The sequence below is a fragment of the Xenopus tropicalis genome, chromosome 2 (genome assembly GCF_000004195.4).
Source record: "Xenopus tropicalis strain Nigerian chromosome 2, UCB_Xtro_10.0, whole genome shotgun sequence".
NCBI lineage: Eukaryota > Metazoa > Chordata > Amphibia > Anura > Pipidae > Xenopus > Xenopus tropicalis.
This window is the reverse complement of record NC_030678.2, coordinates 76,354,455-76,369,937: the sequence shown is the minus strand read 5'-3', so window position 1 is coordinate 76,369,937 and position 15,483 is coordinate 76,354,455. Positions and strand designations below refer to the sequence as shown.

Here is a 15,483-nt window from a genome sequence, read left to right as displayed (position 1 = left end):
TAAAATAAAAAAAAACAGTTGTGGCCCCAGATGTCTGTAGGTATGCACTCAGCAGGGAGTCTTCTTCATTGATACTGTTTGCCTGGCAGTGCTGCCCCTGGTGGTACCAGTTTGATACACATTTGGATTTGGGATTTGACAGACAGAGAAGTGCATTTTCTGCATGTTGCAGGATTCTGTGATACAGCTTGTTACACAGTATTTTTTCTTACAGTGGTTCCATGAGAATTGGTAAAGACTTTATACTGTTTACAATGAGAGAGGATTGTATGACATGTCTGCTTTTTTCACAAACATTTTGTGAAACCGAAGGACTTGATGAGGTGAGATTTGTAAATTTCTCATGGTTATTTATGATATCTGAAAACTTTTTGTTCAGTAGGTTATTAGGAAGTAAGACCAGAAATCTGAGTAACTGTATCAGAGCCATTTGCAGATTGGCAAATCTGAAGTGTCACATTATCTAATAACTAGGATATTATAAACAATATAGTAAAAAAGAAAACAGGGGGTACATATTTATTATAATACACAAGTTTCAGTGAGTCATGTGACAGAAATTACGTTGTGTTAGTGAAATCACTAAGCACCATTTCTAACAATACAATTTGTGTATTATATACAACGCATAGTAAATATGTAGCCATATTGTAAATTATAAGGATATCAGAAGTTACAGAGGAGTTCCTAACATATAAATTAATTTACAATTATTATTTTAGAAAAAAGACTGTAAAAACAAAACTATTTTTCTTTGGCAAGACAGTTACTTTGGCTTGTACAGGTTAGATGAGTTCCCCAGTCTGCCCATTGGAATGCTGGCTAGGACACTATGCTAACATGCCAGCGCCTTGCATCCTGATTTGCATCCCAAGGAAGAAAAGACAGCAGCGCAGGGTTTGTTGCAGGTTTATTTGGCTTCTTCATGCTTACATACAGTAAACCTGCTTTCCAGAACTGAAATTCAGTCTGCACAGTATGGGACCACTATGATAGTGGCTGCCATATTTGTGCAGCAGGAGGCTGTTAGCATTAGAAGCTATAACTGACAGGCTGAGAAGGGACAGTCAGGTTGGCAAAACAGTCAGGTTTAGGAACTTCCAGTAACAATTACAAAAGCAGCCCTATCAGTGAAAATGATCAACATAACCTATAGGTCACTTATAATGTGCCTTAATAATTTGAGGAGTAGTTTTATAGTGTCAGTATCACTTAAATTATATTATGAGTAAGGCTTCTGTTATAATAAATTGGTAGAAACACATTTAAAATACTGTAAATATTCTGCTTCCCAGTTACTAATAATGTGGTTTTTTTTCAGCTTATTGTACCGATTCTTTGCTGGTCACAAAGCACCAAAAAGCCTTTAACGGAAAGCTCTGATATAGCCGACATACAAATGTCAATTTTAAACCGATATTCTCCATTTAAAACCGAACAGGACTTACTGAAGCAATTTGAATATATATACACTGGTCACGGTAAGATCAGAAATCAAAGAGAAAGCACTAGATCATAATACACATTGTATAGACTTCTAAATTTGGTCTTCTTGTATGAAATTATCTTAATGGGAAATGTGCACGCAGTGAAGCCAAATGTTATAAAATATATGCCGAGAAAGTTAATTCTCAACAATTTTGCTGAGATGTTTACATTTTTTGTTTGCTTAACTACTAAAGGCGAATTGATATGTCGGACCTTTAGAAACATGAGCAAATCTATGGCAAATCTGCCCTCTTCAGATACTAGATGGCTTTGTATACCAGTGTTAAAAACAGTGGATCTTTGATACAAACCTACCTACTGATGACTTGGGCATGCATATTATAAGTACTCATTTTAAAGAATAAGGAAAAAATCTCTAAAATTACTCTTTACAGCTCCCAGAATAAAATACCTTTCTCCCTGCATCCAGATTTATTGTGTTTCTCTATTTCAACTGTCTGTAATAGAAGCCTCTTTAACACCCAAATAGACACCTCTTCATTGTTGGAGAGAAAAGTAGTGCTCAGAAAGAAAAAGGGTGAGGAGCTTCACACTAGACAAAGAAGTAAGTAAAAGAGCTTCAGATCACCTTCTTGTAATAGAGAAACAAAATAAATCTGCATGCAGGCAGAAAGGTATGTTATTCTGTTTAGAATAATGTTAGGGAGATTTTAAAATAAAGTTTTACATATCCTTTACCCACCTTCATTGGTTGCTCTTTTTAACCTGTAATTATCTCTATAACCACGCATGTTATAGAAATTGTAACTTCTCATTTTCTGTATGAATAACTACAATTTTTAGTTGCCTTTGTAAAGTGTGTGTATTCCACAAAGTAAAAGGCTGAGACAAATATCAAGCTGTAAAGTCATATTTGTATGTGTAACAAAATGTTATCCTTTACCTTATATTGTAATGGCAGATTAGGGCGATTTAGGGTGTTTTGTCACCTGTGTCCCCTTCTTTATTTCCATGATAGTTACCTGTACCTTTGGGTTCACTTGCAGTTGATTTACTCTACAGCTCTCTAGTTTGACATCAAAACTGCAAGCTTATAGTTAGATTCACTGGCCCAGATGATCAGGGATTGGTTTGACTGGAGCATGAATAGCAGTGTAAGTAAACCCCAGGTCTTAAAGGAGAAGGAAAGTCATTTTGGCATTTTACTGCCAATAGATTTGCCACATTAGTGCCACCTAGAACAACATTTTTATTCTGCATAAACCATTACCATGCCTGAGTAAACAGTTTTAGAAGCTTTCTCTGTTTGCTTAAGACAGCAGCTGCCATTTTAAATAGGTTCCTTCCTGCTCCAGCTCTAAGGATGTTTCTGAGAGAGGAAGTCAGACACTGGAACATCATGTTTACAAAAAAAGAGACAGGAATCCTGTGTTTCTTTTGATAGAGGACTTCTGTAAGTGATTATGGCTGTATTTACATAGACCTTTCTGATAAAGCTTACTTTTACCTTTCCTTCTCCTTTAAGCATTCTGGATAACAGGTCCCTCTACGTGTACAGCAAGGAAATGGTCACAAACCAAACCCTGAATTAATTCCATACCTAGTTATTACATAATGCTCTTAATTTTGGCAAGATTTTTGATTAAAGTGTATTCTTAGTTAAGGATAACTTTTTTTTTAATTTAAGGAACTTTAATTATTGTCTACAATCTAAAGCTGATGTCCAACAGCGAACCAGAGTTGGATTTCTTCACAGATATCTCAGATATTATAAATGCTGGAATGAGAGATAGTGATGTGTGAGTATTGGCTGAATGCCTGCCTTTACTCTATTGTTTTGCAACTTTAATTTACCCATAGTTATTATAAGTCAATACATCTGGCATGGATGTTCTTTCTACTGTATCTAGGATTGGAGTTTCTTAAAAAAGAAAGCCAAGGGAACTATAAATCTTAGTTTGGATTGCCAGATACAATATTTCCTAACTCCTTAAATATTATGTTGTGTACTGGTAATGCAGTACATGTGTGTGTGTATGTGTATGTGTGCTGAATAACCATATCACCATGGACACTATAACCCAGCTTTTCCTGGTTTATTCAACATTCTTTTCTCACAAGACATTTGACCATATAACCAATTAAAGGCATTTAATTTATTTTGTTTTAAAATTCAGTAGTCCTATATTGACTTTATGCCATACTCAGCAGGAAGTAAGATAGAATACTGCATTACATTGTGCGCATTTTAGGTAGTATATTAAAATACACATGGGATTTCCCTGACCTATAATTTATACAAATTCTGCAATATCATATCAGTTTAGCTAAAAGAAATGGTCATGGTAATGCACATAGATGCATGTAGGTATACATGAGGAAATACATGTGCTTTGCATTGGGACAAGATATTATACTTAAAGGGGACATTTCATATAATGCTCATCTTTGCTTATAATATTCTTCTTTCCTTACAATATGTAATAATGCAGAAAGCATTTTACCACCTTAAAACCTCATTATATCAAAGCTACACAGAGATGTTTTCTCTTCTGAGTCGATGCTGAAATAAGAGGTGAGAGTGTCTCTTCTTTGTCCCGCAGGAAGTGGTCATAGCACTGACTGACAGACGGAACACTGTGATAGCACAGAAAGCCCTTCCCAAGTTCCTTCCTGTGTCTTTTCCCAACTTGGACATATAAATCTACTGATACACCCTGGGTGTAATCATGTACTGATTCTGGACATTGTCATTTATTTTTATCCTATAGCTAAAATTTTGGTTTAGCCCTAACTCCCTGCAGCTATTGATAAACAATCTCTGCACATTAGTATAATTGTTATCTAGCTGCAGCCATTCTTCTGTATTTCTACAATAAATCAAATACTAACTGCATCAGTGGACAGGCCTCCCTGGGCTGTAATGGGACAGAGATGCTCTAGGAGAAGAGGGTAAAAGCATTAACAATTCAACAAATTAGTAACTGGAAACAGTAGTTTCTTTATAATGTATTTAAAGGGGAACAAGACCTACCCATACGGGGTTATTTATCAACGTTCATCTTTTAATTTTTTCAGGGATTCAAAGTTTAAGTGGGTGGGATTATAAATAAATATGGCAAGATACACTACTGTATATATTGCAAGCTGCCTGTTTTTGTCTTCAAATAAAAGTAATAAAAGAAATAAATCCTAGCAGGCAGCTTTATTGCAGGAGGCATTTTATATATACAAACATACACACACACACACACACACACATATATATATATTACACATGACAGTTAAAATTTTTAAGCTGAAAATTTTCAATAATAGTGAGAAGCTATTAAATAGTATTAAATAAAACAGTACTACAGTCATTTTATTCCTAATGTTCCCCCTCGCCTCCCCTGTTTTCCTTTAAAGTTATATAAATACCTTGAAAAATATCCATCAATTATCCATTTTTTCCCCACATATGTGCAAAGAACATCTAATATTTCTCCAGAAAATTGGCCTCTGGGCACTATGTGGCCTGATGTTGCTACTTGACTCCTCCTATCCATTCCCTGGTTCCATAATTATGAAACATGCACAGGTCTGTTCATGGGCAGTATTGATGAGGCTTATCCAAGCGCAGCTTAACTTAAATGTAATTTGCACATTTAAAGGTGAAGTATAATATACAGTAAGCTTTTGAGGAAAGTTCTCCGGACAGAGACATTGGGCTGTCATTTTGGTGGTGTATTATACACCGTTGTGAAGTTACTAATGAGTGTGGAGCTGTGTTAGTCTAATCTGATTTTGGTGTGCTCAGAGCTGTTTAACCCTTTAAGTGCCAGCCGAATTCGTCATTTCAGTTCCCCCCAGTGCCAGACGTTTTTTAAGCATTTTGTACTCATTCACTTTAAAAATGTTTTTTGGTAGGAAAACCTCCATGAAACTAGGGAAATTATATATTGTTTTTTTCGTCACTAATTGGGCTTCGACATACATACCAAATTTTATAATTTTTCTGGAGATATGATGTGTATTTTGGGTGAAATATGTAAAAAAAAAATAAAATTATGAAAAATTTCTGTATATTTTGAGTTTTTTTTCCATAGAAAAGTTAATTTTACACACTTTTTTTTGTTGTTTGTAAAAGCCCTGATACTCCCAAGTCCAACGATACCAAATATGTGGTGGTACCCCACAGTTCCTGTCCAGAAGTAACCCCCAAACTAAAGCAATACTTAGTACAATATCACACCAGAACAAAGCGGAAAAGCGCTTGTAACAGTTGATGCAGCATAACTTATATGTAAATCTAGAATATCCCCTCATGTTTGGTATCTTTAGAAACTACAGACCTTCAGGTTTCTAGGTGCAATGTAGTTTTCACTCAAAAGCCAAATACCTTTTGTCAGTGCATTGTGAAATTTGGAACTTTTTTTGACATTTTTTTTTTTTTTCTAAAACGTAAACTTGGACGCATGATCAAATGTGGATTTGACAAAAAAAATGTCATAAAAATTTTCTAACAAAGGCAAATTTGAAAGACAAACTTCTCCTGAATAAAATGATGCCCCATATGTATGGGTGCACATAAAGACATGGGCATCAAACACTCCAAAGCAGGGGCAATGCACAAGGGCAATTACAGCTAAAAATGTGGGTGCTGTGCTCCATGTGCACTACCTGCAGTTTTTCAGTGTTAACCCCCCCTACTTGTGAAATAACCCCCACAAACTATATATGTCTGAAAAGTGCACACCTTCAGCTATTCACAGACGCCACTCTCCTCTTTCTACATGGAAAATTGTGGCCGCAGTCCCTTGCAGAAGTCAGCACTTTGGTCAGAAATCAAGAAAAAAACAGATACAAACCTAGATTTCTCCCCAAAATCTCCATGGCAACTACCAAAAACTTACTAAACATCAATCTGCAAGTTCCCCTGAATAAAACGATACCCATATGTATGGGTGCACATAAAGACGTGGCCACCAAATGCCCCAAAACAGGGGCAATGCATAAGGGCAATTTCAGTTGAAATTTTGGGGGCTGCGCTCTATGTGCACTTCCTGCAGTTTTTCAGTGTTAACCCCCCCTACCTGTAAAATAACCCCCACAAACTATATATTTCTGAAAAGTGCACACCTTCAGCTATTCAGAGACACCACTCTCCTCTTTCTACATGGAAAATTGTGGCCGCAGTCCCTTGCAGAAGTCAGCGCTTTGGTCAGAAATCAAGAAAAAAACAGATACAAACCTAGATTTCTCCCCAAAATCTCCATGGCAACTACTAAAAACTTACTAAACATCAATCTGCAAGTTCCCCTGAATAAAACGATACCCCATATGTATGGGAGCACATAAAGACGTGGCCACCAAATGCCCCAAAACAGGGGCAATGCATAAGGGCAATTTCAGTTGAAATTTTGGGGGCTGCACTCTATGTGCACTTCCTGCAGTTTTTCAGTGTTAACCCCCCCTACCTGTAAAATAACCCCCACAAACTATATATTTCTGAAAAGTGCACACCTTCAGCTATTCAGAAACACCACTCTCCTCTTTCTACATGGAAAATTGTGGCCGCAGTCCCTTGCAGAAGTCAGCGCTTTGGTCAGAAATCAAGAAAAAAACAGATACAAACCTAGATTTCTCCCCAAAATCTCCATGGCAACTACTAAAAACTTACTAAACATCAATCTGCAAGTTCCCCTGAATAAAACGATACCCCATATGTATGGGTGCACATAAAGACGTGGCCACCAAATGCCCCAAAACAGGGGCAATGCATAAGGGCAATTTCAGTTGAAATTTTGGGGGCTGCACTCTATGTGCACTTCCTGCAGTTTTTCAGTGTTAACCCCCCCTACCTGTAAAATAACCCCCACAAACTATATATTTCTGAAAAGTGCACACCTTCAGCTATTCAGAAACACCACTCTCCTCTTTCTACATGGAAAATTGTGGCCGCAGTCCCTTGCAGAAGTCAGCGCTTTGGTCAGAAATCAAGAAAAAAACAGATACAAACCTAGATTTCTCCCCAAAATCTCCATGGCAACTACTAAAAACTTACTAAACATCAATCTGCAAGTTCCCCTGAATAAAACGATACCCCATATGTATGGGTGCACATAAAGACGTGGCCACCAAATGCCCCAAAACAGGGGCAATGCATAAGGGCAATTTCAGTTGAAATTTTGGGGGCTGCGCTCTATGTGCACTTCCTGCAGTTTTTCAGTGTTAACCCCCCCTACCTGTAAAATAACCCCCACAAACTATATATTTCTGAAAAGTGCACACCTTCAGCTATTCAGAGACACCACTCTCCTCTTTCTACATGGAAAATTGTGGCCGCAGTCCCTTGCAGAAGTCAGCACTTTGGTCAGAAATCAAGAAAAAAACAGATACAAACCTAGATTTCTCCCCAAAATCTCCATGGCAACTACTAAAAACTTACTAAACATCAATCTGCAAGTTCCCCTGAATAAAACGATACCCCATATGTATGGGTGCACATAAAGACGTGGCCACCAAATGCCCCAAAACAGGGGCAATGCATAAGGGCAATTTCAGTTGAAATTTTGGGGGCTGCGCTCTATGTGCACTTCCTGCAGTTTTTCAGTGTTAACCCCCCCTACCTGTAAAATAACCCCCACAAACTATATATTTCTGAAAAGTGCACACCTTCAGCTATTCAGAGACGCCACTCTCCTCTTTCTACATGGAAAATTGTGGCCGCAGTCCCTTGCAGAAGTCAGCACTTTGGTCAGAAATCAAGAAAAAAACAGATACAAACCTAGATTTCTCCCCAAAATCTCCATGGCAACTACTAAAAACTTACTAAACATCAATCTGCAAGTTCCCCTGAATAAAACGATACCCCATATGTATGGGTGCACATAAAGACGTGGCCACCAAATGCCCCAAAACAGGGGCAATGCATAAGGGCAATTTCAGTTGAAATTTTGGGGGCTGCGCTCTATGTGCACTTCCTGCAGTTTTTCAGTGTTAACCCCCCCTACCTGTAAAATAACCCCCACAAACTATATATTTCTGAAAAGTGCACACCTTCAGCTATTCAGAAACACCACTCTCCTCTTTCTACATGGAAAATTGTGGCCACAGTCCCTTGCAGAAGTCAGCGCTTTGGTCAGAAATCAAGAAAAAAACAGATACAAACCTAGATTTCTCCCCAAAATCTCCATGGCAACTACCAAAAACTTACTAAACATCAATCTGCAAGTTCCCCTGAATAAAACGATACCCCATATGTATGGGTGCACATAAAGACGTGGCCACCAAATGCCCCAAAACAGGGGCAATGCATAAGGGCAATTTCAGTTGAAATTTTGGGGGCTGCACTCTATGTGCACTTCCTGCAGTTTTTCAGTGTTAACCCCCCCTACCTGTAAAATAACCCCCACAAACTATATATTTCTGAAAAGTGCACACCTTCAGCTATTCAGAAACACCACTCTCCTCTTTCTACATGGAAAATTGTGGCCGCAGTCCCTTGCAGAAGTCAGCGCTTTGGTCAGAAATCAAGAAAAAAACAGATACAAACCTAGATTTCTCCCCAAAATCTCCATGGCAACTACCAAAAACTTACTAAACATCAATCTGCAAGTTCCCCTGAATAAAACGATACCCCATATGTATGGGTGCACATAAAGACGTGGCCACCAAATGCCCCAAAACAGGGGCAATGCATTACAATGGGGCTGCAATTTATGTGCACATCTCAAAGTTTTTCAGACAAAATTGCCCCTTACCTGTGAAAAAACCCATATAAACTATACATTGATTAAAAATAGACAACTTCAGCTATTCAGAGACACCACTCTCCTCTTTCTACATGGAAAATTGTGGCCGTGGTCCCTTGCAGAAGTCAGCGCTTTGGTCAGAAATCAAGGAAAAACCAGATACAAACCTAGATTTCTCCCCAAAATCTCCATGGCAACTACCAAAAACTTACTAAACATCAATCTGCAAGTTCCCCTGAATAAAACGATATGCCATATGTATGGGTGCACATAAAGATGCAGCCACCAAATGCCCCAAAACAGGGGCAATGCATAATAATGGGGCTGCAATTTATGTGCACATCTCAAAGTTTTTCAGACAAAATTGCCCCTTACCTGTGAAAAAACCCATATAAACTATACATTGAAATAGACAACTTCAGCTATTTAGAAACACCATTCTTGGTTTTCTACAGGCAAAATTGTGGATGCAGTTCCCTATACAAGCTGGACTTTAGTCTGAAAAAAAATATAAAGTTAGATTTCTCCCCAAAATCTCAATGGCAACTATCAAAAAACTTGCTCAGTATCAATTAGCAAGTTACCCTGAATAAAATTACACCCCATATGTCTGGTTGCACATAAGTACATGGCCGCCAAACCTGAAAATGCATAATATTGGGGCTGCACTCTATGCACCCCTTGCAGTTTTTTAACTTTAACCCCCCCCCCCAAATAAACCCCTAAATTGTACTTTACTCACCTATTTCAGTTTAGCGGAGCATCTTTGATTTGAGTTCCATCTTTCCTGTGGTGTTATGATACCAGTTTTTTGCTTCTTCCTACACTACTTTAGAAATGACAAAATCTGCACCACATTTAGAAGGATATTTGCCAAAAAAATCAATAGTAATTTGGCCCATAAATGATGCAAGTGTCCTTAGAAGTTGCACTAAAGGTGCCAACAATAAAGCTTGGGGCATTAGCATCAGAGATAAAATTATGTGCACCATTACGTGCCGTGCAGCAGTCACCAGTGGCACACCAGTATTACGCAAAGTTTTTATATTTAGAGAGCCACTGCAACTTGTGTAACCTAACCAGAACATACAGTAGATATTCAATTTGTACTACAAGCACAAAAAACCGTAATGTATCTGTCATCCTGTGCTCAAGAACCTTTGCAAAAAACTTAAGGCCTACACTTACAGTAGTTAAATGCTGCCCAGAAATACAAAGTATATAATACAAAACTATGCACAGATAACTGCGCTGACAGGCATGCTTTTGAGGTGCCAGTAAAAGGACTTGTGGCATCAGCTTTAGAGATAAAAACATCTCATTGATTCATCACACACCACAAGTTTTATCATGCGCCCTGTCAGTCACCCAGCACCTCAGTTCGCTATACCAACAGCACAATACAAGTCCTACCCCATAACCAAAGAAACACTGCAACTAGCCTGAATAACCATAGCTCAAACACAAAAATCTGAATGCCCAAGAACAAGTCTAAACAACCACAAGCTACAAGCACACACTGTTTTTCTGACAACCTGTGCAAAAAACAAAATCACATACCATAAAACCCTACTTTACTAAAAAAAAAAAACTTTTGCCAATAATATGACACACCTTACCAAACTTTTCATCACATATATCTATAACCTAGTTATAAGTAAAGTACGGACCTGCCAGAATAGATAAACTCAATAAATAAAAAACAGCGTCACTTTGCCAGCACAGCTAAGTTTGGAGGCCTGCAACCTTGTGCATAAAAACCTAGAACATGCCAAGTCCACTATTCTGATATGCTAAATCCTTATTCCACCAACAAACCCAGAGAACCATAACCTACCTATAAAAACACAAAATTCAAGTCCTCTCATAGTGTACCACAGTATGGTACACTTCAAAACATGGGTGGAAACACAAAGCAGGCTTGCTAGGACACTTGGGACAATAATACCGGACATCTCGCCTAACACCCTTGGAACGGCAAACCTTACATTTTCTCTGGGCATATCTTTTATTAGGTGTTGGTGGAATTTGTGCTATAAAATGCTTACCCACCATTCGGGCAACATTGTCATTACCTGGCATGTCAGGAACCTCCTCTACATCACCAAACAACAAGGCAGGGAGCAACTGCAGCAAATAATTATAATAAGACAATCTGGGGCCTGGTACTGCCGCCTTGTAAACGACATAAGAATTATAAAGGGCCATTTGGATCATATAAATTGCTGCTTTTTTGTACCAGGCCCTGGTTTTTCGGGTGGCATTATAATAATGTTGTATTTGGTCGGATTTATCAACACCACCCATATGCTTACTATATTCTTTACTACACAGGGGCTTTGTTTTTGAGGGCCTACCGCCACTTCTGTGTTGGACAATCATGGTCTCATCGTGGATAGTAGTAAGCATAAGAACAACTTTGGTGTCTGAATATTTTATGGCCAAGAGCTCATTGCTTCTTAGAGCATGTACTTCTCCACGCTTCAGTTTCTTATCCAGCAATTCCCTGGGCAGTCCTTTGCGGTTACGGTGGACTGTGCCGCAGGCTGGGGTGTCCAAAGAATTTAGGGCTCTAAATAAAGGGATGCCTGTGTAAAAGTTATCCACGTATAAGTGGTAACCTCGGCCCAGCAGTGGAGTTATGAGCTCCCAAACAATTTTACCACTGGTAGTCAAGTCAGTGGGACAACCGGGGGGGTCCAAATTAGTGTCCTTTCCCTCATACAGCATGAAATAACTAGTGTAGCCCGTGCTGCTTTCACAGAGTTTGTAAAATTTAATCCCATAGCGAGAACGCTTACTAGGGATATATTGGCGAAATTTTAGGCGCCCTTTGAAGAGCAAAAGGGACTCATCTACACAGACATTTTGGGAGGGGGTGTAAACCTCTGCGAAGCGCTGAGACAGGCTATCTATAAGGGGCCTCAATTTATAAAGCCTGTCATAACCGGGCTCATTAGGGGCAACAGCCGTTGTGTTGTCGTTAAAGTGAAGAAACCGCAATAAAATTTGATAACGGTTTCTTGCCATAACGGCTGAAAAAAGAGGGATGGAAAGGACTGTATTGGTATCCCAGTAGGAAGCTAAAGAATTACGTTCTACGAGTCCCATTGCCAATGTAAGAGCCAGGAATCTTTTTATTTCGTTTATATTTGTGGGATACCATGCCTGGGCTCTTGAAAAACCCGGTAAAGGGTTGCTGGCAAGATACTGCTCAGCATACAAATTTGTGTAACGGACCATGTCCTGTAGGATGGCCTCTGTAATATAGAGATTAAAAAAATCTATAATTTCAAAATTAGTGGTGTCCACACTGAGGCCAGGGACTGCAGTGAAAGGGGGAATTTCAGGGACATAATTACAGGGAGGCCCCCACGCAGGCTCTCCAACTGCTGCATCAGTGCTACCCTCACCCTCTTCTACATCCATGGGTACATCTTGGGCACTACCACTAGCCTCTGCCTCTTCAGCAGTAAGCGTGCCACCACTACTAAACTCTGCGCTAACCGTGTCACTATCGTCTATCTCTGATTCCTCAGTAGAGTGGTCAGATGGAACATACTCAGACCCAGAATCGCTAAATTCTTCTGAGCTGGAGTCCATGCAATACCTAGCAGCTTCCTCTGTGCTGTAAAACCGTTTGGCCATTGTGCCAGAAATATACAGACAACTACAAATCTAGCAATCAGCAGGCAAAGTCAAAACAAGCAAGCAAAAAAAAAAAAAAAAAAAGCAAGACAACACTTGTAATGATGTAATAATGTAATAGGAGAACACTTGTAATAGGAGAAGCTAGAAAAAAAAAACTCACTGTAACCTTTTGATAAACTCAAGCCAGCAAGAGATGACCAGGAGTTAACCTTTGGCAATAGAAACTACCAGAACAATCTGAACTTAGCACCTCTGGACCTTTCTAGAACAACTGAAATCAAATGGAATAAAACCACTAAAAGCAATCAAAGAACAATAATTGCAATGAAATCAGTGGTCAGAGCCCTGGATCCACTAATGTCACTGCAAAAGCAACCTTTTTTGGGGCACTAAACACACAATAAAGAACAATGCAAAGATAAAACACCATAAAATCAGTAAAACCCAATAAAACCACCTAAACCAACAGAAGAACAATAATTGCAATGAAATTGGTGGTCAGAGCCCTGGATCCACCTATGTCACTGCAAAAGCAACCTTTTTTGGGGCACTAAACACACAATAAAGAACAATGCAAAGATAAAACACCATAAAATCAGTAAAACCGAATAAAACCACCTAAACCAACAGAAGAACAATAATTGCAATGAAATCGGTGGTCAGAGCCCTGGATCCACCAATGTCACTGCAAAAGCAACCTTTTTTGGGGCACTAAACACACAATAAAGAACAATGCAAAGATAAAACACCATAAAATCAGTAAAACCGAATAAAACCACCTAAACCAACAGAAGAACAATAATTGCAATGAAATCGGTGGTCAGAGCCCTGGATCCACCAATGTCACTGCAAAAGCAACCTTTTTTGGGGCACTAAACACACAATAAAGAACAATGCAAAGATAAAACACCATAAAATCAGTAAAACCGAATAAAACCACCTAAACCAACAGAAGAACAATAATTGCAATGAAATCGGTGGCCAGAGCCCTGGATCCACCAACGTCACTGCAAATTCAGCACCCAATAGCAATACAAAAGTTACAGTGCAATAAAAACAGAAATCAATTATGAAAATGCCAAAAAAAACACTAAAATGCAACCAAATAAATCAGATAATTATAGAGCAAGATCAGAAATAAAGTTTTAGTTAAAAAAAAGACTGCCAAAGGAAGCAAAGAAAGAAAGAAAAGAAAAGAAAGAAAGTTTTTTTTTTTTTTTTTTTTTTTTTTTTTTCTAAGTGTAAGTGTGTGTGTAAGTGTCTGTGTGTGCTTTGGAAAGTTGTAAATAAGTGTGTATGTGTGTAAAAGTGTAATAATGACAAAGATAGAAGAAGAAATGGAAAAAAAAAAAAAAAAAAAATTTTTAGACAGTTGAGATAAAATAAGCAAAATAAACAGTGGTTAGAGAGTTGTAGTTCAGCTCACACAATGCAGGCAGGCAATCAGGGCGACCAATCCAGCAGGAAGGCAGCAGGAAGGCAGCAGGGGGGCTCCAGCAGTCACACGTGCACAGCAGGAGTGAAGAGGCGACGCGGGGGCGGCGACATTTAAAGGGACAGCAGTGGACACGTCATCAATGCGTGTCCACTGCTGTCATTGGCTAAGGGACCGGATCGGTGCGGCTGGGCGACCGGATCCGTGAGTATGACCTTACTTGCTCGTTGCCTAGGGGGTTGTGCAGGCTTTACAAGCGCTGCGCTGCTTTAAAAGCGAGCGCAGCGCTTGTAAACCCGAAAGTGCCATAGGACGTAGATTCTACGTTCTATGGCACTTTGGTCCTTTAGTGCCTAGGACGTAGAATCTACGTCCTATGGCACTAAAAAGGTTAAATATACAAACAGTACGTCAACATACAGTTAGGGGCAGTTTTGTTAGGGTGTTATATCAGTTTTTGATACTTTTTATGGGTACAGGCAGACATCCCCATAATCAACACTAGTGTGTAAAACTGAAGTTAATTTTGAAAAATGAAAGTAGCAGAATATACATGTTTACATGGGCACCCACTCCGTTTAGAAGAAGGGAGGTTCCATTTAAATATTCGGAAAGGATTTTTTACTGTGAGAGCTGTGAAGTTGTGGAATTCCCTCCCTGAATCAGTTGTGCTGGCTGATACATTATATAGCTTTAAGAAGAGGCTGGATGGATTCTTAGCAAGTGAAGGGATACAGGGTTATGGGAGATAGCTCTCAGTACAAGTGAGGGAATACAGGGTTATGGGAGATAGCTCTTAGTACAAGTGAGGGAATACAGGGTTATGGGAGATAGCTCTTAGTACAAGTTGATCCAGGGACTGGTCCGATTGCCATCTTGGAGTCAGGAAAGAATTTTTTCCCCTCTGCGGCAAATTAGAGAGGCTTCAGATGGGTTTTTTTTGCCTTCCTCTGGATCAACTAGTAGTTAGGCAGGTTATATATAGGCATTATGGTTGAACGTGATGGACGTATGTCTTTTTTCAACCCAACTTACTATGTTACATTGCGGTGATGCATTGTATCACGAGGTGCACATTCCCAAAAAACGGAGAGCTATGAAAATGCTTAAATGGGTCAAGTTTTTTTTATTGTAGAAGCGTAAGGACTCAGCAGCTTCACGGGTGGAATTCAATTTAGGATATTTTGCACATCAGTAATTGCAACACAGGAA

General features: G+C 39.0%; 1 protein-coding gene across 1 annotated transcript in view; it reads left to right on the top strand.

Annotated features, from left to right (window-relative positions):
* morc1 (MORC family CW-type zinc finger 1) overlaps positions 1-15,483 on the top strand; it is a 108,011-nt gene that overhangs the window by 33,344 nt on the left and 59,184 nt on the right. The window contains exons 8-10 of the mRNA XM_031896211.1: positions 215-323; positions 1,322-1,481; positions 3,137-3,248. Of these exons, the coding sequence (XP_031752071.1) occupies positions 215-323; positions 1,322-1,481; positions 3,137-3,248 (381 nt within the window). The remainder of the gene's footprint in view (positions 1-214; positions 324-1,321; positions 1,482-3,136; positions 3,249-15,483) is intronic.